This window comes from Hyperolius riggenbachi, chromosome 10 (genome assembly GCF_040937935.1).
Source record: "Hyperolius riggenbachi isolate aHypRig1 chromosome 10, aHypRig1.pri, whole genome shotgun sequence".
Lineage (NCBI taxonomy): Eukaryota > Metazoa > Chordata > Amphibia > Anura > Hyperoliidae > Hyperolius > Hyperolius riggenbachi.
Genome location: NC_090655.1, coordinates 68,961,147 through 68,986,898, shown reverse-complemented (window position 1 = coordinate 68,986,898; position 25,752 = coordinate 68,961,147). Strand labels below are relative to the sequence as shown.

The 25,752-nt window shown below is 43.0% G+C and overlaps 1 protein-coding gene across 3 annotated transcripts in view; it reads right to left on the bottom strand.

Annotated features, from left to right (window-relative positions):
• Window positions 1-10,328: 10,328 nt before the first annotated feature.
• Window positions 10,329-25,752, bottom strand: part of LOC137536002 (pancreatic triacylglycerol lipase-like) — a 197,572-nt gene continuing 182,148 nt past the window's right edge. For all 3 annotated transcript variants that reach the window (XM_068257928.1, XM_068257929.1, XM_068257930.1), the window contains 9 exons: window positions 24,652-24,806; window positions 21,772-21,897; window positions 20,379-20,513; window positions 19,927-20,035; window positions 18,211-18,330; window positions 16,825-16,944; window positions 12,492-12,610; window positions 10,509-10,621; window positions 10,329-10,395 (listed from right to left, as the gene is read on the bottom strand). In XM_068257928.1, coding sequence (XP_068114029.1) covers window positions 10,511-10,621; window positions 12,492-12,610; window positions 16,825-16,944; window positions 18,211-18,330; window positions 19,927-20,035; window positions 20,379-20,513; window positions 21,772-21,897; window positions 24,652-24,806 — 995 coding nt within the window. In that variant the 3' untranslated portion in view covers window positions 10,329-10,395; window positions 10,509-10,510. The remainder of the gene's footprint in view (window positions 10,396-10,508; window positions 10,622-12,491; window positions 12,611-16,824; window positions 16,945-18,210; window positions 18,331-19,926; window positions 20,036-20,378; window positions 20,514-21,771; window positions 21,898-24,651; window positions 24,807-25,752) is intronic.

The window sequence follows — 25,752 nt, the reverse complement described above, 5'->3', positions numbered from 1 at the left end:
GGTTCAAAAACTTATTTCACTCAATGAAATGCAAATCAGTTGCTATCTTTTATTTAAGGTTATTTTTTCGATTTTCCCTTTGATGTGCTATCTGCCACTGTTAAAATAAACCTACCATTGAAATGAAACTGTTCTGAGACTTTTCATTTCTTTGTCATTGGACAAACTTACAAAATCAGTGAGGGGTCAAATAATTATTTCCTCCACTGTATATTTATCGATCCTCGGAAGTGTCAAACATAGGTGGAATCTTTTCACCTGCTCAAATGATAGCATTTATGTCCCGCAGGTTGCTTTAGGCATCTGGGAGCCTCCTTTACTAAGGAGGCCACATATGCAGACTTCTTACCTATTCAATAGCAAAAAGAAAAGAAAAATCCAATGCCAGTTCAACCTGCTTCACCAACCCACGCCTCTTCTCTGCTCCTTCTTATGACCGATCTCTGGCTATAATGTACACGGAGCCCTGCCACAGCATCTTTGAGCCTCCCCGCTGGGGCTCCCCATTGATCTTCAGTTTAAACCAATTTAAATCCTCCTACTGGGGCTCCCCATTCGTCCACCAAGTGGTCCAATGAGAATCGTCCAGATTCAATATTAGGGATTATATCAAGAATGACAAGGTATTCAAAATCAGTTTCTATGCAGATGACACCCTATTATTTCTTATCCAACCCATAACGTCCCTGCCTGTGCTCCTACCATTACTATACTGAATCATTTTGGTAAACTCTGAGGATTAAAGGTTAATGTAGCTAAATCTCAGGTACTCCCCATAAACCTTCCTACTGATGTGATAAAATTGTATAAAGCAAACTTTGATTTCAAGTGAGTAAACGCTGATACAGTGTGCCCATAATTATTCATACACCTGGAAAATTTTGACTTAAAGTTACTTTTATTCAACTAGCAAGTAATTTTTTGACGGGAAATGACATAGGTGTCTCCCAAAAGATAGTAAGATGATGTACAACAGGCATTATAGTGGGAAAGAAAAAACATTTTTCAGCTTTTATTTACATTTGAGGAAAAAGTGTCCAGTCCAAAATTATTCATAACCTTCTCAATAATCAAGAGAAAAGCTTTTATTAGCTATCACAGCAATAAAACACGTCCTATAATTGCAGACCAGCTTTTTACATGCCTAAACAGGTATATTTTCCCATTCATCTTTAGCAATGAGCTCCAAATCTTTCAGGTTGGAGGGTCTTCTTGCCATTACGCTGATCTTTAGCTCCCTCCACAGATTCTCAATTGGATTCAAGTCAGGACTCTGGCTGGGCCACTCCAAAACATTAATGTTGTTGTCTGCTAACCATTTCTTCACCACTTTTGCTGTGTGTTTTGGGTCATAGTCATGCTGAAATGTCCAATGGTGGCCAAGGACAAATTTATCTGCAGACTACCTGATGTTGTCGTTGAAAATCCTCATGTATTACTCTTTTTTCATGGTGTCGTTTACTGTGATTAAGTTCCCTGGTCCATTGGCTGAAAAAAGAACCCCAAAGCATTAGGTCCCTAATGCCATGTTTGACAGTGGGGATGGTGTTCTTTGGGTTGAAGGCTTCTCCGTTTTTACGCCTAATGAAGGAAACATCATTGTGACCAAACAATTCAATTTTTGTTTCACAGATGAGCAAAAGTCATCTTCTTTGTCCAGATGAGCATTTGCAAAAGCCAAGCAAGCTTTTGTGTGCCTTATCTGCAGAAGTGGTGGTCCTTGTTCTGCATCAGTGGAGCCCAGCAGTGTGCAGTGTCCGTTGGATTATCTGCCTTGAGACATTGCCACCAGCAGAGCCCAGATTCACTAGGATGGCCTTGGTGGTGATCCTTGGATTCTTTATCACCTCTCTCACTATCCTCCTGGCCAGCACGGGGGTCACTTTTGGCTTCCGACCATGTCCTCTGAGATTTTACACAGTACAGAATATCTTGTATTTTTTAATAATACCTTGCACTGTAGACACTGGAACCAGAAAACATGTAGCCCTTTCCTGACTTGTGAGCAGCCACAATGCACAGCCGCAGGTCCTCACTGAGCTCCTTTGTCTTAGCCATGTCTGTCCACAAACCAACTGCAGAGAACCGTTGTTTTCCACCTGTTGCATTAATTAAAACAGCTGTTCGCAATTAATCAGGGCAATTAGGATGCTTTAGAAAAGCTTGGACTATATGGAATGGTATAAAACTTTGGATTTCCCCACAGACTGTGACAGTTTGTGAAGGGTATGAATAATTTTGGACTGAACAATTTTTGCTCAAATGTAAATTAAAGCTGAGAAATGTTTTTTTCCCACAATAATTCCTCTTGTACATCATCTTATCTTTTGAAAGACACCTAAACACGTCATTTCCCATCAAAAATTTACTTGCTGGTTGCATAAATGTAACTTTAAAGGGAACCTAAACTGAGGATATTCCTTTTAAATAATACCAGTTGCCTGACTCTCCTGCTGATTCTGTGTCTCTAATACTTTTAGCCACAGCCCCTGAACAAGCATGCAGCAAATCCAGCCTGACTTCAGTCAGAGCACCTGATCTGCATGCTTGTTCAGGGGCTGTGGCTAAACTTATTAGAGGCACAGGATCAGCAGGAGAGTCAGGCAACTGGTATTATTTAAAAGTAAAAACCCATATCCTTCTCAGTTTAGGTTCCCTTTAAGTCAAAATTTGCCAGTGGTATGAATAATTATGGGCAGTACTGTGTGTCTTATCTTGTGGTCAAAGTTAACGAGGAACTTCAGCCTAAACAAACTGTTATGTTAACTAAGATAGATAAGTAATATAAATCCTTTACCTGCCCTGTTTAAAAAGAACAGGCAAATGTTTGCAATTTTATGGGGGCAGCCATATTTTGACAGGGAGCATGAGACACAGTTCCAACTCTCCTGTGTCCTGATCACCCCTCCCAGCTGCGCGCGCTAGGCAACGAGAACAACATCAGAAATCCCATCATGCTTTGCACAGCGTCAGGGGAAAATCCCCGGGCAGATTCCTTTATTGGGGAGGAGCTTATCTTCTGTGCAGCTAAAAATGAGGCTTGGGTAAGAAAAACAAACTTCTGATGCTGTGAAACTGTTAAAGAAACACCAAGCCATTTGATGCAATCATTGTATTGAATCGAGAGAGAATTGAGTGTGTTCCAGAATGCCCAATTGATGAAAAGTGGCTGATCTGTCGAATCGACCAGCTTAGCCGATCGAGTAGGATGCAAGATATCGGTCAATCGCCCAGGAATCGGCACAACATCGGTAACATTGATTAGTGAAGGTGAATCGCATAGGATATCGCCTGTAGTGTGTGGGCCACTATTCAATCGACTTTTGAACAACCATACTGAAGCCGATTACTTTGTTAAAATCAAACTCCAATAACTTACCCCTTTTAACCAGTTAACCCCTAAGGGTTTTTTCCCCTTAGGGACCAGAGCAATTTTCACCTTTCAGCGCTCCCCCTTTCCTTCATCAATATCCTAATCATTACTTATCACAACAATATGATCTATATCTCGTTTTTTTTTTTCACTACCAATTAGACTATTTTTTTGGGTGGTACATTTTGCTAAGAATTATTTTATTCTAAACTTATTTTTATGGGCATAATATGAAAAAAAGTGAAAAAATGCATTATTTCTCAGTTTTCAGCCATTATAGTTTTAAAATAATACATGCTACCGTAATTGAAACACACATATTTTATTTGCCCATTTGTCCCGGTTATTACACTGTTAATGATGTCCCTATCACAATGTATGGCAACAATATTTTACTTGGAAATAAATGTGTATTTTTTCCGTGTTGTGTCCGTCACTAATTGCAAGCACTTTTTTTTTGCAAAAATAACAGTAATATACCCTTAAGACATACATAAAAAAATGTTAAGTCTCTAAGGTAAATATTTATGTATTTTTTTCCCTAAAAGCCATGTTTTTTTTGGAAAGTTTTTTTTTTATTTTGGTAACTATCGTAGGGGAGGTAAGGGTTTAATAAATGTAGTATTTTATGTATTTTTATTTCATGAGATGTGTATGTAAATGTAGTTTAACTATTTGCCCTCTAGATGTTTCTTCACTCTATTCTGGTGTGTGTGTCTTTTACTGCATACATGCGTTACAGGAAGTAACGCGTGTATGCCTTGCTTTCACTTTTGTCAATGAACACGACGTCTCATTGACTTAGATCGGTGAATGGGAACTGCGTTCCTATTCACTGATCTGTGCACTAACTGGCGGCAAGGAGAACATGGGCAGGTGCGCACACACATGAGCAATCATCACAATGGCAGTAGACGAATATCTATGTCCCTGGGACTTCAGATGAAGTCCTGCTGGGCTTAGATATACTCACAAAGGCTCTCAAGGAATGGTCTCACTATAGAATTTCCTGGATAGGGAAGGTTACAGCTAACAAAAATGGTTAGATTACCTTGAGTACTATATGTTATGAGGGCACTTCCACTATCTCCTATTCACCAACTTATCAACTAATTCCAGAAACTGTACCAAATACAGCTTTAGCCCCTTAATTCAAAACTGCATTTGCCAGAGGTGTTTGAGAATTAAACTTGGTTTCAGCTGACAACCTGCAAATGTTGTATATTGAATCTTTCAAGCTTTACTCCCCCCCCCCCCTGCCTTTTTGGACACCCATTTCATTGGTGGATTGATCAATCAATAATCACACCTAACAGATTTTGGATGGGGGGTCCGTTTATACCTTTATTATTGTTGCAATTTTATAGAAACCTCCCACCTTCGAAGCATCATTGCTACTTTATGCTTAAACATATTTTATTCTGTATTCTAGCTCAAATGCTCAGGGCCAGTTCTTACATTGCCTGGGCCTGCCCCCCCCCCCCCCCCCCCCCGGACAAGAGATGAGACACATCAAGCTGCACATTGCGGACTTCGGCAGGCACTACGCTTACCTCCCTCTGCTTCCTCCAAGGCAGCATCTCCTCCCTGCTGGCCCACAGCATCTGATCCCCAGGATCCCGGGTATGTGCTGCAGCGGCGCAGCATCACTCACCCGCTATCAGCAGATTAGAGACTAGGGCATAGTCTGCCTGGCACAACTCCAGGCTTGTTTGGTGAGGGCTGAGTTTGAGGCAGAGTTAAATCTATCCCAAGTACTCCTATGATTACACTCCCCCCATGTTTTGAAAACCAAGGGTCTAGATAGACCTTTGGTTTTCAAAACATGGGGATCGTTCAGAAACAGCCTTATCAGTCTACCAACAGCGCGTACATACAGGCTACTGTCGGCTGAATGTCCGCCCAGCGGGAGCGTCTGGCGGACCCGTCGTTGCCAGCGGTAGTGCGGGTGTATGCACCTTTACACCAGATCTAAATTATTTCATAATGTATGGAATTAAATTAGGCATGATGGTTGGTTAATTTAAGTAAGGAGGCTTAATTACTGTACATGATCACAGGCCGTGATAATAGTTCTATATAAATATGTAAAGATAATATCTAACAGCTTTCACAGAATGTTAAAATGTATATATAGTGCTTAAAGTGAACCTCCGGACTAAAAATCTACTCAGCAGAACTGAAAAGGCTTGGTGTTTCTTTAACAGTTTCACAGTATCAGAACTTTATTTTTCTTACCAAAGCATTATTTTTAGCTGCATTTTTAACTAAGCTCCACCCATCAAAGAAAAAAAGCCCGGGCTTTTTTTCCCTGATGCTGTGCAGAGCATGATGGGATTTCCTATGTTGTTATTCATGTTGCCTAGCAACTGGGAGAGGTGCTCAGGAAACAGGACAGTGTCTCAACTGTGTCTCATGCTCCCTGTCACCTCCTTTCAACCAAAAAGATGGCTGCCATCATGAAATCAAACATTTGCCTGTTCTTTTAAAATAGTGTGGGTAAGAGATTATATTACCTATCTATTTTAATTAACATAACTAATGTGACTTAATGACAGTATGTTTGTTTAGGCTGGAGTTCCTCTTTAACTGTCCCTTAGAGTCAATTATATTCAGTATATTCTAAAGATTGCCAGGGACTTTGATGCTTTGGAATAAAATGTATTGGTCTTTATGTATAATGTAAGGTAGCAGTTTATTTAACCTACTTGCCATTATGGTTTTATAGGTTGTATGATCTAGGTTGCCGGTTTTGAAGAGCCAGCAGTTCTGGCAATTTTACATTATTCCCAAACCCCATAAAGGTGGCCACACACGGTACAATAAAATTATTTGATTTTACGGCAATTCAATAATTATGATCGGATCCCCCCCAAAAAAAATCAAAAGCTTCTTTTTTACTCAACTGAAACATCCAATCGGATTTCCTTTTTTTTATGAATCCAGAATGCTGGAAATGTTTCTTCAATTTTTCTAAAGATTGTATGGTGTGTGTTAGATTGTCAATTTATTAATAGACACACCCTAGCAGAAAGACAAAATATTGTCCGCAACACTTGAAAAAAGTGTGCTAGGGCTCAGAAAAGCAAGATATAATAATGAAGAAAAAGAAAGCCCATATAGCTAGCACCACTTAGTTGAGGTATAATATCATTTATTCAAAAATATGTTAATGGTTGTATATATAACATCTATGACATATTGAAGTATCAAAAACAGTATCCCTCTCCTCTCCTTCCAAAGCGGGGTGACGCCCGCGGAGCTTGCGGGACTGTCTTGAAGGGACTTCCTTACATCTTCAGCTGCACTGTCCTAGCCTCCCTGGTCTTCCCGGGCTAAGTATTCTCCTCATTTTTTGCACCTCTTTTTTCACTGTGCACTCCAGGTATAGGCTGCTCCTAGGTAATTGTGTATATAGCAGTCCTTTGTATATATTTTGTTGCACTATTTTTTGATACTTGTATGTTTTTCTATATATATATATATTTAATTGATGTATATGCTTCCACCTATATGCCTTGCACTTTACTGAACCTGGGTTCAACCTTGAGTGTGCTCTATATTTGATGCACACTGGGGTGTTTATTTGAGCATATATTGCTATTTCTTGTGATTCATATAGTGGTATTATACCTTTTTCTGATCACTTATATGGACATGATTGTTTGCAGCTGTTACCATATGCGACCACATGGTCGGTTTTAATTGTTTTTATGTATGTTTTTGATACTTCAATATGTCATAGATGTTATATATACAACCATTAACATATTTTTGAATAAATGATATTATACCTCAACTAAGTGGTGCTAGCTATATGCGCTTTCTTTTTCTTCATTATTATAATATACACACCCTAGCAATTTTTTTTCAGCGTTTCCAATCATTTTTAACATTGGGGAAAAATTGAACATATATGTGTGTGGTATATTGGTCATATTTTTTAAATGTTACAATTAGTCAGAAATATTGATTGCAATTCTTAAAGAGACTCTGAAGCCTTAATAAAAATGTCTTTTTTCCTTATATATAGCAGGGGCATGTGTGCCCCTGCTAAAATGCCGCTATCCCGCGGCTGAACGAGGGTTCTTTCCCCTCCAAATCCCCCCTGCAAAATCCACAACCAAGTTGGTCGTAGATTTTGCTACCCCTGTGTGCTTCCGCGTGAGGCAGGGCTATGAGCTGCAGCCCTGCCTCACACGCGTCTATCAGCGGCGGATCTCCGCCTCTCCCCCACCCCTCTCAGCGAAGGCAGACAGAGGGGCGGGGGAGAGGCGGAGATCCGCCGCTGATAGACGCGTGTGAGGCAGGGCTGCAGCTCATAGCCCTGCCTCACACGGAAGCGCTCCCTGGGCAGCACAGGGGGGATTTGGAGGGGAAAGGACCCTCGTTCAGCTGCGGGATATAAGGAAAAAAAGCCATTTTAATTATGGCTTCAGACTCTCTTTAAATTGAAAAGGTATTTTAAAAATTGTATGGTGTGTGGCCACCTTAAAGGACCACTATCGCAAAAATTTTTAAAATTTAAAACAAATGTAGAGATATACAAATAAGAAGTATGTTTCTTCCAAAGTAAAATGAACCATAAATTACTTCTTTCCTATGCTGCTTTCATTACAGTAAGAAGTAGAAATATGACAGAACCGACAGGTTTTCGACTAGCCCATCTCTTCATGGGGGATTTACAGCATGGCCTTTATTCTTTTTAACCACTTCAGCACCACAGGGTTTTTTGCTTAAAAACCAGAGCAATTTTCACATTTCAGCGCTCCTCCCATTCATTCACCAATAACTTTATTGCTACTCATCAGATGTAAATGATCTATATCTTGTTTTTTTTGCCACAAATTATGCTTTGTGAGGGTGATATTTGCTTTTAGTAATTATGCTATTATCTGTGCATTTTAAAGGGAAAAATGAGGGAAAAAAAAGAAAAAATACACTATTTCTCCATTTCCATGCACTATAGTTTTCAAATAAACAATGTTACCATAGGTAAAACCCACACATTGTATTTGCTAATTTGTCCTGGTTATCTCAACATTTAAATGATGTTCCTAGTACAATGTATGGCGATAATATATTAGTTTCTGGTTTGTGTTTTTTGTTTTCTCATTGTACTCTATCAGTAATTAAAAGCCCTTATCTTCATGATTAACAGTAATACACTCTCATGGCATACATATTTTAAAAGCTAAGTCCCTAGGGTAACTATGTATTCTCTTTTCAATGCTGTCACTTTTGTTTTGTTTTTTACAAGTATTTATTTAGGGGTATAGAGTACATGAAAATAACAGTTTTATTGCTTTTCATTCAGTTTTCCGGTAAAAAAAATCACATGACTTAGCCCTCAGTTGTCAAACAACACAAAATCTATTCTCTCACTTGTCACGGTTAAAATGATACCCTATATACATAATCAGATAGCTTATTGGGCATACAGCACACTGTTTACCACAAGTACGCCTATCTACTCCCCTGAGCTTCAAGTAAAGTTTTGTGGGGAGTAGATAAGCATAGCAAGGGAGGTAAAGTGGTTAAAGACACTCCCTGAAAATTATTTAGGCCAGCCTCCCTGCTAACTACACACTTTGACAGTTGCACAGAGCAACTGACATTTTCTAAGTGCTTTTGAAAATAAAGAAAACCCTATGAACCTCCCATGAGGAGATGGGCTTGTCCAAAACCTGTCGGTAATTTCAGATTTCTACTACCTACTGTAAGTGACAGCAACATAGGAATAAAGTAATGTATGGCTCATTTTACTCTGTAAGAAACATACTTATTTGTATGTGTTTTCATGTATTTCAAATTTTACGATTTTTGCGATAGTGGTCATTTAAGGATAGGGTCCTTTAAGGATAGAGCCATAAATTACTTTTCTCCTTTGTTGCTGTCACTTACAGTAGGTAGTAGAAATCTGACAGAAGCGACAGGTTTTGGACTAGTCCATCTCTTCATATGAGATTCTCAGCAAGGCTTTCATTCTTTATAAAGATACTAGTAAAAAGGCCCGCCCGTTAAAAAATGGGCGCTAGGTCACAGCCGCTACCCCTGCAATGCGCACACATACGCGTCCTGCTTGCTCGTTCCCCACCACTGTCTGAAGTATATGCACACAGGGAGCTGCTTGCTTGGCAGTTGGAAAAAGCTGTTATTTCCCACAATGCAATGAGAACCTCTGTGAACCACACACAGCAAACTGTCATCCGGCCGTGTGTCCTAACTGCCCTGGCTGCACACATGCTCAGTACAAAAAATCCAGGGACACACGACCATTCAGTTGATGAGGCAGGGACACTTGCATTTTATTGTATAGGATTCCCTAAAAAGGATTTAAACAATGATGCTGGCCAGCTTCCCTGCTCGCTACATAGTTTTTTGGCAGTTGGAAAGAGCAACTGCCATTCACTAAGTGCTTTTGAAAAGAAATAAATCCGTTCTGAATTCAAATATGCCAAATACACTACTGCTTACGATTGGAGCAGCACACAGAAATGCATGCAGTAGTGTGTTATTGCACCACATTGCATTAGCTTGAATGTTAAATATTGCTTTCAACACTGCATCTGATGTTCCTGCACTGTACCGCACAGCAGTGTGCATGGCATGAACACGCCTGTAGAGTGATACTTATGGTGTATAACACCACTGTAGTATGAATTGATGAATCTCAGCTCTTCCTGTTCAGTAAGCCAGTAAGAAGACCTTGGGCAAGACTCACTAGCACTGCTACTGCCAACAGAGCGTGCCCTAGTGGCTGCAGCTAAAGTGCTTTGAGTCCGCCAAAAGAAAAGCACAATGTAAAGGTTATTTTTCTTGTCTAATAATTAATCTGTTACATGGCCAAGTTTGAGGAAGGAGAAGTAAATGAAGGCAGGAAATAGTAAACAACCCCCCCCCCCCCCCCCCAAAAAAAAACAACAAACAAACAAAAACCCACAGACACCGTGACTTTGACTAAGGTCAGATTTTATTGGTAATGAAATTTCACACAATACGGCAAGGCGGCTTTTTTTCTCCTGAAAAAAAATATAGAGACATTAAATAATAATCACACCATTATTTAGAATTGTGCTGAAACAAAAAAAAATAAATAAACCAAAAAAAGATCACACAACACTCTCTGACTTACCCTTAAGGTGTGGTCAGGTAAAAGACCTGGCTGGAACCGGTTACTCCACGATAGGTATCGGCATAATGGCCCATCTTTGGACAACCAGCGCTGGGGCAAGATTTACAGCTGCCCTGTAAAAATAGCAACACAAGATATATCTAGCAGAGAACAACAAGAATAGCTCAGCTAACGTTGTATAACCAAGAGGTGTTCATCCAAAAGAAGCAAAATGTAGACCTTGTGAAGCAGCTATTAAATCACAAGACACCCACGGGCATGTGTAACAGGAAATGTATTAATCATAAATTAGTCAAGGCTCTGAAGAGTAGATCAGATTACCCACATATACTAGAGTATAAGCCAATCCAAATGTACGCAGAGGTAACTAGTTTTACCTAAAAATACAGGGGAAAAAGTTATTGACTCGAGTATAAGCCTAGGTTTGGAAATGTAGTAGGTAGCCGAATAGTCCAATTTGAATAACCAGTTGTGTCCCTAGCATTAGATAGCCCTGCAACCCAGTATAGATAGCCAGATATGCCCCCAGTATTAGGTAGCTCCCTTCCCAGTATAGATAGCCAGATATGCTCCTAATATATGGTAGCTCCCTTCCCAGTATAGATAGCCAGATATGCCTCCAGTATTAGGTAGCTCCCTCCCCAGTATAGATAGCCAGATATGCTCCCAGTATTAGGTAGCTCCCTCCCCCAGTATAGATAGTCAGATAGGCTCCCAGTATTAGGTAGTTCCCTCCCCAGTATAGATAGCCAGATATGCTCCCAGTATTAGGTAGCTCCCTCCCCAGTATAGATAGCCAGATATGCTCCCAGTATTAGGTATCTCCCTCCCTAGTATAGATAGCCAGATATGCTCCCAGTATTAGGTAGCTCTCTCCCCAGTATAGATAGCCATATATGCCCCCAGTATTAGGTAGCTCCCTCCCCAGTATAGATAGCCAGACAGGCTCACAGTATTAGGTAGCTCCCTCCCCAGGATAGATAGCCATATATGCCCCCAGTATTAGGTAGCTCCCTCCCCAGTATAGATAGCCAGATATGCTCCCAGTATTAGGTAGCTCCCTCCCCAGTATAGATAGCCAGATATGCTCCCAGTATTATTGCCCCCCACCAGCCCAGTACAGATAGCCAGATGTCCCCAAGTATTAGGTAGCACTCCAACCCAGCACAGATAGATGTGCAACAGTATTAGGTAGCACACCAACCCAGCATAGACAGATGTGCCCACAGTATTAGGTAGCCTCCCCTCCATATGAAGAGCACAGCATGCATGGAGCTCTGACTCACCTATTGGCGCCACAGGGATCCCTCTTCAGCCCTTTCTGTCGCAGCAGCTCACCTCTATGACCCCTCCAGCAGTGCACGCAATGAGACACACCCCTAGAGAGTGTCATAGACATGATACTCTGCGACAGAGAGGGCTGAAGAGGGATCCCGGCAGCGCTGACAATCACAGCTACAAGCACGCTCCTCTTTGCTCTGCATACAGCCATATGAGGGGCAGGAACAGCAAACGGAGGCTGGGGCCTCCCAAGTCTCAGTCCGGCTCTGGAGGGATTTTTGGATGGCGGCACACCCATGTGGCATACCTCCCAACTTTTTGAGATGAGAAAGAGGGACACCTAATTAGTAATATATCAATTTAAAGGATGGAAATACAGTTTAGAGTCAATCAAGCACATTTTTCAGTAGAGAAATACCCATATTTATATAGAAAGAGGGACAAAGTCCTAAAACGGGGACAAATTATGAAGAAAGAGGGACAGGGCTCCCAAAGGGGGACTGTCCCTCCGAAAGAGGGACAGTTGGGAGCTATGCATGTGGTGATGCTGTCCCTGCTGCCAGGGAGATTATTGTGACAGACAACGTGCACAAAACAAGTTTATAAGTGTCATGTTATATTGCACAAGTGGCTGCTGATGTAACCATCAGCTTCTCTATCAGAAAGAAGCAAGGAACTAGATCCTGAGACAGATGTACTTACAGCCTGGTAGGTGTTCCAATTGGCACAAGGGTAGCTGGCAAATGCAGCAGTGTTGCCAATGCTGTCTGTGTAGTACTTGATGGCCCTCATGTGATTACAGGTCACAAAGTTAATCACTCCTAAATAAACCATAAAAAATTCACGAGTCAAAGAGCCATATAAACAAAAGTTCTAAATTCTATTTACCAAATTTTGTGATCTGCAGGTGATATACCGCGGGTGACATGTGCAGAGGCCCCCCGTTTGCTGAGTGCACTGCAGAACATGCGGCAGTATGCATTAGCTACCTGTCCTCACTTCGGCTTGCATCCTCTAGTGCCCCCAGCAGCTTCTGAGCTAACTGCTAGAGCTCCCGGCTCGCCGCGGTCACATGACAGTGAGCCTGGAACGCTAGTGGTCAGTTCAGAAGCTCCCGGGAACACGAGATGGCTACATGGGGTGGTACATTACAGCATTTTGTGTCTTATATTACAGAGATTCCAATGATGCAATCTTTCCAGTTTTGAGGATACATATCTAGCCACTTAAAGGGATACTGTAGGGGGGCCGGGGGAAAATGAGTTGAACTTACTCGGGGCTTCTAATGGTCCCCCGCAGACATCCTGTGCCCACGCAGCCACTCACCGATGCTCCAGCCCCGCCTCAGGTTCACTTCTGGAATTTCAGACCAAGTCTGAAAACCACTGCGCCTGCGTTGCCGTGTCCTTGATCCCGCTGATGTCACCAGGAGTGTACTGTGCAGGCACAGACCATACTGGGCCTGCGCAGTATGCTTCTGGTGACATCAGCGGGAACGAGGACACGGCAACGCAGGCGCAGTGGTTTTCAGACTTTAAAGTCTGAAATTCCAGAAGTGAACCGGAGGCGGGGCTGGAGCATCGGTGAGTGGCTGCGCGGGCACAGAATGTCTGCGGGGGACCATTAGAAGCCCCGGGTAAGTTCAACTCAATTTCCCCTGACCCCCCTACAGTATCCCTTTAAGGACCGGGCTGTGTTTGGCTGACCTGTGCTGCGTGGGCTCTCCAGCCCGCAGCACAGATCAGCTTTGAGGCTGGGCGATCAGACTTCCCCCCCTTTTTTCCCCACTAGGGGGATGACCTGCTGGGGGGGTCTGATCCCCGCCACTCCGTGTGGCCGAGGGGGGGCTCCTCAAAGCCCCCCTCCGTAGCGTGATTCCTCTCTCCCTCTCCTTCCCTCCCTACCTCTCCCTCCATGGGCGGCACAGGACAGCGATGCATCCTGTGCCGCCTCTGATAGGCTTCAGCCTATCACACGGCGGCAATCCCCGGCCAATCAGAGGCCGGGGACCGCTGATCTCCTTTACGGTGCTGCTGTATCTCTTCCCCGCGTATTTACAATTAGCCTGTGAGCCGCGATCGGAGGCTCACAGGCTATTCACGGAGACACCCTCCGTGAACTGACACGGAACGGCCGCTCGAACAAGCGACCGTTTCCATGTAAAACCACAAACGACCAGCCGCCGCCTATCGGCGTTAGCTGGTCGTTAAGTGGCTAGAATTAGAGCTAACATAATGCAGTCACTTTTTTCTTTAGTCTTTAAAGCATAAGATGATACAAATAACTATTTAGTGTACAATGCCCGGGGATAATTGGTGGACAGACCAGATAAGGGGTGTTGGTAAGCGGTTTATAAGATGAAACTGTGTGCCTTACTGTATAACAGAGGAAGAAACGACGATGTGCCAGTAACTAATGGCCTAGGTTAGATTATGTGCTTCCCTGAAGAGGTGAGTTTTAAGTTGTGTTTGATTCCTCACCTTCAACTCTTACAAGCAGGCTTTATAGAGATCCAGAGACGAAGCACCCTCATGTATTTTACCAGACAGGGGTTGGACAAAATAATGGAAACATATTTTAAGCAATCAAAACTTGACATATGTTAATTTTTTTTTTGTTTATTATTTTTGTTATTTGATAGGTTTAATGAAAATAATTTTTTTTTTTTACAGATATTTAAACCAGTGGGTTATAATGTATAAAAATGGCAGATCTCTCAGACTTTCAAAGAGGCGAAATTGTTGGTGCTCGTATGGCAGGTGCTACTGTACCAGAAACTGCCGGAATGCTTGGCATTTCAAGAGGTACTGTTTCAAAAGTATTGACTGCCTTTGAAAGAGAAGGAAAAATGTCCTCAGCAAAGCACAGTTGTGGCCAAAAGTTGAAGTTGTCTGAGAGAGACTGTTGGACTCTAAATCTAATTGTTAGAAAAGCTCGCAAGACCACGGCTCCTAAAATCACTGCAGAGCTGAATGAACACCTACAGAACCCAGTCTGCACCAAAATTGTTCGTCGGGAGCTGCACAAATCTGGATTCCATGGAAGAACTGCAATTAGAAAACCTCTTCTCTCAAAGACAAATGTTTCAAAGCATTTAGAGTGGTATAGAAACCACCAGAATTGGTCCCTCGAGCAGTGGAAAATTTTGATTTTCTCAGACGAATTATCGTTTACATTATTTCCGGCCGAGTGTACATTTGAAGACAGCCAAAAGAAGCATTTCCTCCAGACTGCCTTCTCCCAACCGTAAAACATGGCGGGGGTTCTGTGATGATCTGGGGTAATATTTCTTGGAAATCCGCCGGGCCAATGATTTCCCTTCATGGAAGAATTGACAGTCGAGACTATTTAGGAATTTTGGGGCGACCAAGTTCATCCTATGGTTCAAGAACGGTTTCCGGAGGGGAATGCAATCTTTCAAGATGATAATGCCCCAAGCCATACAGCTAGAATTGTTAAAGCATGGCACAGGAACATTCTAATAAAGTTGAGTATCTCATCTGGCCACCACAATCCCCAGACCTCAACATTATTGAGCATTTATGGTCTTTATTAGAGATTCAAGTAAGAAGTCTATTTCCACCACCATCGTCCCTAGAAGAACTGGAGGGTGTTTTAACTGAAGAATAGGCTAAAATTTCTTTGGAAACAATTCACAATTTGTATGAATCAATACCTCGGAGAATTGAGGCTGTAACTGCCACAAAAGGTGGACCTACACCATATTAAAATATATTTTGTTGATTTTCAAGGTGTTTCCATTATTTTGTCCAACCCCTGTATATATCAATGGGAACATGACCGTAAACACCTACTCTGCTCTTTGTTTAATTCTTCTCTGCTAAATCCGCCTGTTATCAACTCTGATAAGAATCTGCTTTCCTGCTACGAGGATACATAGCAATAAAGCAGAGCCAGGAGGGGGCGAGCTTGGGCTTGAAAGACATCACAGAAGACTGACTCAGCTATAATCATTCTGGGGCAAAGCTAGACTGAATGCTCAGTCGGGGATTCTTATCAGAGCTGATAACAGGCAGACTGAGCAGTAAAGAATCAAACAAAGAGCAGAGTAGGTGTTTACTGTCATGTTCCCATTGATATATGGTAAAATACATGAGGGTGCTTCGTCTCTGGTTCTCTTTAAAGACCCCATCTGTTCACCATTTCTTATGTGCATCTTCATAGCTCCACCCCCTGCCTTGGACATTCACTCCACCCCCTCTTATTTGTTCCTCTCCCCTTTCCCCTACCCCCCTTAGACTGCAAGTCTATTTGGTAGGACCCTCCACCCAGTGTGCTACCCCACCATATGGACTCATCTACTATGTTTATCCATACATTGTTACATCACTAGTGTTGAATGCATCAGCGGCTCGATTGATAAGGAACATCGCCGCCTCATCTACATGTGTAGATGAGGCTTAAAAGTGGTCTGAAAGTCAGCATTTCTACTTTGCTCGAAAAGATTCCTCACTGCTTGAAAGGTACGATCCCAGAATATTTTTTTAGCAGAAAATCACTGAAATGGTTAAACAAGGCACTTTGTCCGGCTATTCAGCTTGAAATCCGCATCCAAACTGGAGATAACAGTATCTTTGCATTCCTATGTTGATACATGTGTGTAAACACAGTGTAACAAGTAAAAAGGAGCTCTCCGTGAAGCTCTCTGTGCTTCAAGCACACACACCGCTCAGAACAGATAATGAAAAGATGTTAATATATAATAAAAAGCAGTTTGAATAAAATGCAATGACAGGTTTCAGGGCAAGATAAACTACACTTTGGAAACTTGTAATTTGTAAACAGACAATATTACTTGTGCACAAAAGCAAATATGATAACTGTATGAGTAATAAAAAGTAGGAAAACACATTTTTTATTGAATGTTATGTCGGAGTTTCAGACCACTTTAAGGGTGGGTTAGAAGTTACTCAGGTCTGACCTATAACAAGTCCTCTAAGTAGTAATCTACTATACCATGTTACCTTACTGCATCAAAACGTTCTGTTATAGATAGATCAGAAATCATTCTCACCATTCCAGATATCGTCCACGTTGACGTTGGGAATTTCAATGTTCTGAGGACATCCAGGCATATGAACACCGCCATTGGGGAAGAAGTCCAGATGGCCAACAACCTGACTCATTCCAAAACCTAAATAAGGATCAAGCATGTCATTATTAACATTCTTTATTCGTTTTAGCATGAACAAGATTAGCTTAAAGGAAACCAGAGCGGAGTTATTATAAAAGTTTTATACATGCATGGGGCTGGAGGAAGCCCCAGGTATGTATAATCTCCAGAAAAAGCTGGCGGGACAGCACTCAAATGGTTCAGGGGTCAGCCGTGCAGCGGATCCACCTGTTTACCAACTGGGTTAGTAATCCAAGTCTTCCAAAACGATCCAGCACAGGTATACTTTATTGGAGCTTACAAAACATACAAGTAAAAAGCTGTATAGTGGCTACGGTCCACCGTTTCGGACCACCATAGTCCTTGCTCACGCCACACAGCCAACTGTGCAAGTGCAAATTCACAGCTTATATAGTAACATTTAAAACATGGCAACCAATCAAGATTCACATGCAAATGACCGGACCTGATGGGGAACTAGAGGGACTGACCTCTAGTTCCCCATTCACATGCATGTGAATCTTGATTGGTTGCCATGTTTTAAATGTTACTATATAAGCTGTGAATTTGCACTTGCACAGTTGGCTGTGTGGCGTGAGCAAGGACTATGGTGGTCCGAAACGGTGGACCGTAGCCACTATACAGCTTTTTACTTGTATGTTTTGTAAGATCCAGTAAGGTATACCTTTTGGTAAAAGAGCTGTGCTGGATCGTTTTGGAAGACCAGGTATGTATAAAACGTTTCTAATAACTCAGCTCTGGTACACTTTGATGGATCACACAATAAATTACAGGACACAGAGGTATGTTCTCTGCTCAGTGACATGCCTCTGTGCCCCCTCTGTGCGGCTGTCAGCTCCCCCTTCGCTTTCCTGTGCTCCCCTAAAATGAGTGATTGTCGCTAGCCTGCTATTTACCTGCCGCCGTCAATCAAAATACTTCCCCCGCCTTGCCTCCCCTGCCTCCTCACCTCACTCCCCGCCTCCTCCAATCGTCAGCTAAGTCGTGACCAAGGAAGTACTTCTGGAACGCGGCCATCTTGGATTTGTTTACAGAGAGTGGCGAGGATGCATCCTGGAGGTGGCGTGGAGCAGGTTGTATGTTTTTTTGTTGTATTTTTTTTTTTGTGATGCCGTCTGAGCTTTTCGTTAAAGTGGGCTTGTCACTAAAATCACTTTTTGTGTGAACAAATGTGGCACATGCCAAAATTTGCAACCTGTTTTTGGCTTTAGTATCCATCCGCACTTGTAACCCAGAATACTTCTGTAGCCTGATATAAAGACTGACCTAGGCTGGGAACCAAAGGTCCAGTATCTGTGTGGATAACATCAACCAGAGTAGCATCTGAAGGGTCCAGCCTGACTTCAGTGGGTGTGTCCTGGAAGTATGGCTCAGCGGGGTCCAAGCCTGATTATAGAGGATCAAGGAACACAAGTTAATAAACAGTTTTCTTCTTTGATGCCGCATATATGGGGAATACAAAAACATTCACATTCTACACCTCAAACACTGTTCAATTTGCATCCTACACAACCATTTTACTTAAGATGCCGTGTCCTTTTGGGTAAAAAACATATTGAAAGTGTACCAGAGCTGTATAATTAAAACGATTTTATACATACCTGGGGCTTCCTCCAGCCCCTTCCGCTCCGGAGATGAAGGTGCTAGGGGGGGCCCCGAGGGGGCCTCTTAGTCTAATAGCAATCAGTTTGTGGCGGCTGAGGTGGGAGGGATGGAGGGGCGCACTTTGGTGTCTCATACTTGCATGCTGGAGGACCTTGTCCCGGCTCTGATTAGCGGCACAATAATTCCTACATAAGTGAGTGGTATACAGTGGTAATTATGGTGGGTGGGGGGAGGGAGTGGTAGATGGAGGGAAGCAGGGAGGGGCAATTAGAGGAAGGCAATAGATTGTGATCTGAGGGGGGGGGGGGACAATGTTATTGAAGTTTGAATAAGAGCAGTGTCTTGTAAAGACTAGGCCCAGAGGGTAATGGGAAATGTGGGCACCTGCTGTTTGTAGCCACAGTTTGTACAGCATGCAACCCCTGTGCCCAAACTTCCCATTATAGTTGCAATTGTGTGAGAATAGGGTTAGATTTTGCGTTAAATAAAGTAGCGTTACAGTTTACCGATATTTTAGCATTAGAATTTCAACCTCTAATAGTACAATATCAGTAATTTTACAGATAATCTACTAATGGCTATTTCTTGTGCTGAAATTTCTGCAGTGCCCTTTTTGCATGTACGCTGCCATCTTTGTGGGTGAAGGTCTATGTGCGGCCATCTTTGTGGGTGGAGGTCTATGTGCGGCCATCTTTGTGGGTGGAGGTCTTTGTGTGGTCATCTTTGTGGGTGGAGGACTTTGTGTGGCCATCTTTGTGGGTGGAGGACTTTGTGTGGCCATCTTTGTGGGTGGAGGTCTATGTGTGGCCATCTTTGTGGGTGGAGGTCTATGTGTGGCCATCTTTGTGGGTGGAGGTCTATGTGTGGCCATCTTTGTGGGTGGAGGTCTATGTGTGGCCACTGGCCATCTTTGTGGGTGGAGGTCTATGTGTGGCCATCTTTGTGGGTGGAGGTCTATGTGTGGCCATCTTTGTGGGTGGAGGTCTTTGTGTGGCCATCTTTATGGGTGGAGGTCTTTGTGTGGCCATCTTTGCGGGTGGAGGTCTTTGTGTGGCCATGTTTGGGGGTAGAGGTCTTTGTGTGCCATTTTTGTGGGTGGAGGTAGGGCACCACTGAGAGAGGTCACACAGAGGTGAGTGAGAGAAGTTTAGTAGCAGTAGGACAGTTTGTGTCTACAAGGAAACAGAAAGTCTCCAATAATTATCACAAGTGATCCATCGCACTGGCTGAATAGCTGTGAAAGTGAATACGGCATTACTTGCATGCAGGTTATGCAGCTTTCTGACTCCTTGCCTCACTACATTGCTTTAGCTGAGCTGTGCTTTGATTTAGGTTCCCAATTGTGTTTCTGTAAGTTATGGCTTTCTGAGTACTCACCAGTGATCCTAGCAACACCTCTGAATCTTTTGCCAGCTTCACCAGCTGTGTGGGCACCCAGACTGTGGCCAATCAGATGAACATTGGCAGGGGAATAGCCAAAGTTGTTCTAATATCACACACAAAGCACGATAAGAAATATTAATACAGTCCAAATATTTTGAATAATGTTCTGTTAAAAAGGTAAAACGCAACCTAGAAAATGGTGCACCTGTTCTCTGCTATTTTATCACAGTTAGCTAGTTAGCACAGGTTTTACAAACAGGCCCAAATTATGATGAGAACAAAAACACTCTTTTCTGTTTTTATACTATTATTTCAGTCCAGTTATGTTGTAAAATTAAATACGTAATTCTGCAAAAAGAGCCGAGTACACAGTGTATAAAAAAGACCAAACAATATTTACATCAAACAGTTAATCAGCAGTATTACAAGGCTTAAAGTCATGTTACCGAAAGAACTTGAAGGAAGTAGGCCACTTCTGAGCCCACCACTCGGATATTGTTGGAAGCCTGGGTATAGCCAGTGCGAGATCCTCCAGACCAGTCCACACAGATGCAGTTCACATCTTCAATGCCAAGCAGTTTCTGCGACAGAGAAAGTCATTATTATTATGTCTTTTCAACACACCCATGCATGAAGAGGAGTGCAGCCCCTAGCTGACAGAAGGAACCCAGGCCCCCGGGTAGGGGTGGTGGTCTAGAGGAGGACATGAGAAGCCACTGGAGGAAGCAGAGGCTTCCCTCTTCTTAAGTATCAAACTAATTCGCAAAACACTTCAGGTTCGCCTTAAGACCAATTTTGTGAGGAACCAACCAATTTACTAGTATGTATCGGAGATGTGAAGAAACCAAATGTCCCCAGAGGAAACCTACACAGAGGAAGAACATACACATCCCATGTAGATAGTGGCCTTATATTGCAATGCAAAAGTGCTATCCATTCTAAATAGGTTTGCTGTACTTTGGAATACATCTTTATGAAGTCTTACAGAAGGGTCTGCATCAAATTGTACCTCTCACCTTAGCTAGGTAAAAGTGAGAAACTTCCCCATAAGCCTCCCATGCTCATACTGGTGGTGACAGAAAGGAGTATGGTAGGGGCTGAGTTAGCATATTTATGCATGCCTCCCAACTGGTTAGTTTCGCCAGTCCTGGCTTAAAAGCATCCTCCTGATGTCCCAGGAAGGATTAAAAAGAGGCTTGTAGTGCTGTCTAAGCTCCACTCTCAATTGACCAGCACACCCACATTCCCGCCTGTCCACATCCACAATTACACTTCGTTCCATCCTCATGCTCAGCCATGCTCTCCCACACATGGAGAGAAAGCTACTTTAGGTGTGGTTTATAGGCAACCTTGCTATATTAAATGTGGGGCTAATGCTGCCAAATTAGATATGGTTTGGGAAGTATAGCTGCCATATTAGATTTGGATTGGGAGGTAACGCTGCCATATCAGGTGTGGTTTTGGAGGTAACACTACCATATTAAGTGTGGTTCTAGAGGGAGGTAATGTGTGTTTGAGGGTCACTTTGCCTAATAATGTTTGGGAAGAAAATGTGGTTCCATTATTTTATAAGTGGCTCCGCCCACACCTGTCATGAACACACCCACTCATTGGCAGTTTGGAAAAGTAGGGGTGTGGCTTAAGTGTCCCTCTTTCTCATCTTTAAATGTTGGAAGGTATGTTTATGTTATAATCACACTTATGTGAAAGCAGATCCTGACTAGTTTGTTTTCTGTAGACAATAAATAAAATGTCCTTCATGGTGCTGTGCATTTGAACAGTCTAAATATCTACAATTCAGCATACATTTTATTTACAGTAAGAAAAAAACCTGCTTACCTTACAGATATCAGAAAGCCAGGCGGCTGTTCCACTGTCTGTGAAGCCGTGGATGATAAAGCGGGTCTTCCTGGAGGTGCGGAAATTGGAAGAGGAGATGGAGGAAGGGTTGGTAGCGGTGATGGTCTGGAGGTATAAATGATATATGTATAGCAATAAAGATATAAATATCTCAGGGAGAGTTGTGTGAACTAAGCATGGGGTTTTACACATATACAAGAAAGTCTATGCAGCACTCGTTCCTCAGGTGTCTATCTGATCCTTGGCGATGTATGGTTGCCTGACCGCTCCTCCCCAACATGCCCTCATATGTCACACAGGTAAAAGGATAAGCCATGTGCTCCTTCCAGAAACACTGGAAACCAGCAACTGTAACAAACAAGGACTATGGCTATTATTCATAAAGCATTCCCGCATGCGGTAATGCTGAAAACAGCTGACTTTACCGACCACTTAGCAAAATGTCAATTCCCAGACAGCAGTGGTGAGAGCAGAACAAACAAGGCTCTCCAGAATACCCCAGGCTGTGTTTTTTAACCTCTTGGGTACCTGTTTTCATATGTTTTTTTTTACATCAGAAAGCCTGCATGTATAACATTTCTTGAAGTTCTTCTAAGCTGTGGCAATTAAATAGATTGTTTAGAAAGACTAATAGACAGATTCACCGCAAACAGAGGCAGTATAAAAAGAAAATGCACATCTAAAGGGAAGTTGGGGATGCCTCTTTTATTGTAACCCTGTCTCTGGAGGAGAGAATGTATCAACTCAGGCAGCTTCTCATGTTACCGCCAGCCTAGTTCGGGAAATCACTGAACTTCTATCGCAACTGTAAACATGTTTATCAATTAGCACACAGAAGTCTAAAATACCGAATGCAGTATATTCCCGCCTAGATTTTTTTTACCAAACATACTTTTATGAATGATAGCCTATGTGCACTAAGGACTAACAGGCAAACACTGCTATACCAAACACTACAACCTTATTCTCCAATATAAGCAAACATGAGCTTCATGGGACTAATTTGCAAGTGTCCAAGAACTAATGAAAATGACTAGAAGTATACATCAGGGCTTTTCAACCTGTGGTACGCGTACCACCAGTGGTACTTTGCTGTTGGCCAGGTGGTACACACCAGGCTTGCCTGCTATTTGTCTTGGTCCCATCTTGCCTCCACAAAGTTCATCTTCCCTCGCTGGTTCCTCACTGTCCTGCCCTGCAGCATACTTCAGACCTCAGATCAGTGGTGAAGAGACAGCCAGGCGAACGGTGCACATTGGCAGTCGAGTTACTGCTGATCTGAGGTCTGAACTATTCTGAAGGGCAGCACGGCGAGGACCTTGGAGGCTAAAGAGGCTTCCCCCTTTCTCCACAGTAGAGGGGATCCAGCGATAGGATGCCCAAAGATCTCCTTGTCCGCATATCCGCATACGCAGTTGCAGTTCTCCACTTGGATTCTGGTGGAAACAGCCGAGCCTGATCAGGTCCGCTCTACTGCGCAGGCCCACGGGTGGTTCTTTCAAAGTTTCAGGTGATAAAAGTGGTACAATTAGTGAAAAGATTGAAAAGCCCTGGTATACATCACACAAAGTCAGTAGTTAAAGGACAACTGAAGCGATGTGGATATGAAGATCGCCATCTTTATTTCCTTTTAAGCAATAGTAGTTGCCTTGCTATACGTTTAGCCATAGACCTAGGGCTGGATGCCTGGAAAGGCCTCAAAGGCAGGGGACTTGGGCAGCTTCCGCCCAAGGGGGCACTTGGACTTGAAAGACTGGTTGCTACATATGAAAGAGAAAGTTGAAAAAAAGCAATACATGAGAAAGAGAAACTGATGCTCAAGGGAGCTGTTAATGAAAGAGAGGAGCTGCAGTACAGGGATGATACACATGGAAGAGGGGGCTACACATGGAATGAGGGTCGCTACTGCACAAGAAAGGAGAGCCACAGCATACTTGGTCTAGGGGCGCAAAAAGTATAAATCCGGGCTTGCATAGACCCTGAACAAGCATGCAGCAGATCAGGTGTTTCTAGACCAGCAGGGCTGCCAAGCAATTGGTATTGTTTAAAGCGGTTTTAAACTCTGACAAAATATTCAATAAAAATATGTTTTCCTACTTTTTATAACCCATACAATTATCATATTTTGCTTTTGTGCACAGGTATTATTATTCAGGCCCGTACTGAGCCGCCGAAGTGCCGATGGTCCCATCGGTGGGCCCTGGCCGCCCCGCCTCCTGGGGGCCCCAGTGCTGAAAAAGAGGGAGGCTAAGTGCAGGAAGGGGGGAAAGTGGGCACAGAGCAGCGGGGAGGGGGGGAAGCATCCCCCCCCTCACGTAGGGGCCCCCCTATCCGCGCTCCCCCCCCCCCCCCGTCCAGAATTGCAGTCAGCCAGCCAGCGGCAGCAGCGGGGAATAGTTTACCGTCTGAGATCCATAGCTCTGCGTGCCGCTGGTCTGGTCTTCTGCACTGACTATCCAATCACGCTCTCGCAGTACTTCCTGTGAGAGTGTGATTGGACATTGCAGTGCAGGAGACCGGACCAGCAGTGGCACGCAGAGCTCTCTGATTCTCTCGGATGGTAAGTGATTCCTGCGCTCGCTGCTGCCGCTTCTGGCTGCAATTTTGGACAGGGGGGAGTGTGGAAGGAGGGGCCCTAGGTGAGGGAGGGGGGGGGGGAGGCTTCTCTGCTGCTCTTTGCCCGCTGCCCCCCCCCCCTTTCCTGCCTGGGGGACTACTGAGCTAACTACTGAGAACTCTGCCTAATAAAATATTACTGAGACATGGCACAAAAACGTGTTGAAACTGCAGCCCTGTGAGGTGCCATAAAAACCTGCCCCAGTGTCCATAGCTAGCCACAGAATTATCACTCCTGGTTACCTGGTAGCTGTTCAGGTTGCTTCTGGTGTACAGCAGGAATCGGGTGTTAATCTGTGAAGTAGACCATGGTAATTTTGCAAGGGGTCTTTGTATAGTTCCTGCCCAGGGTTTGACATCAGAGAAGCATCCGACTCTGTCGTAGCAAACCTCAGCACCTAGGAAAGACAATGCAAACAGACCATATTAAAAGGTACACTCTACCCATAAGTGACATTTAACCACTTGAGGATCATAGGGTTACAACCCCCCTAGTGACCAGGCTATATTTTGCTATTTAGGCCACTGCAGCTTTAAGGCCTCGCTGCAGGGCCCTCCAACTCAGCACACAAGTGATTACTCCCCCTTTTCTGCCCCCCAACAGAGCTTTCTGTTGGTAGGCTATGCTTGCTTCCAGGGTTTTTATTTTTTTAATAAATATTTATTGTATATTTTATTAACTACTTCAGCACACAGTGTTGTTCACTTTATGCATCCGAGCAACTTTCACCTCCCATTCATTCGCCAATAACTTTATCACTACTTATCACACTGAAATGATCTATATCTTGTTTTTTTTCCCCACCATTTAAGCTTTCTTTGGGTGGTACATTTTGCTAAGAATTATTTTATTCTAAATCCTTTTTAATAAAGGTGCATTTTTTCAATTTGTGTCCATCACTATTTACAAGCCTATAATTTAAAAAAAATATATTAACCACTTAAGTCTATCTGGACAGATATATCCATCCAGATAGACTGTGCAGCTCCCGCTGCCTGAGGCGTTCTCGCGTGCTCCCGCTGCCTGCCGTTAGCCCCCGATCAGTGAATGGGAATATAGTTCCCATTCACTGATCTAAGTCGCCCACAGAAAAAACGACGGTCTCTTATCAATGATCGCTGTCTTTCTGCAAAAAAAAAAAAAATCCCCGTCCTCTTTCTAGTTCCTGGAAGCGGGATCGTACGCTTCCAGGACTTTGACTGTGGCCATCTTGTGGCCAAATAGTAAACTGCACCCATATACATTTTTTATTACATAATTACATTACATTTAAAATTAGCTCTTTACCTCCCACACCAAAAATTACCCAAATACATTTTTTTAATAAAAAAAAATTACAATAA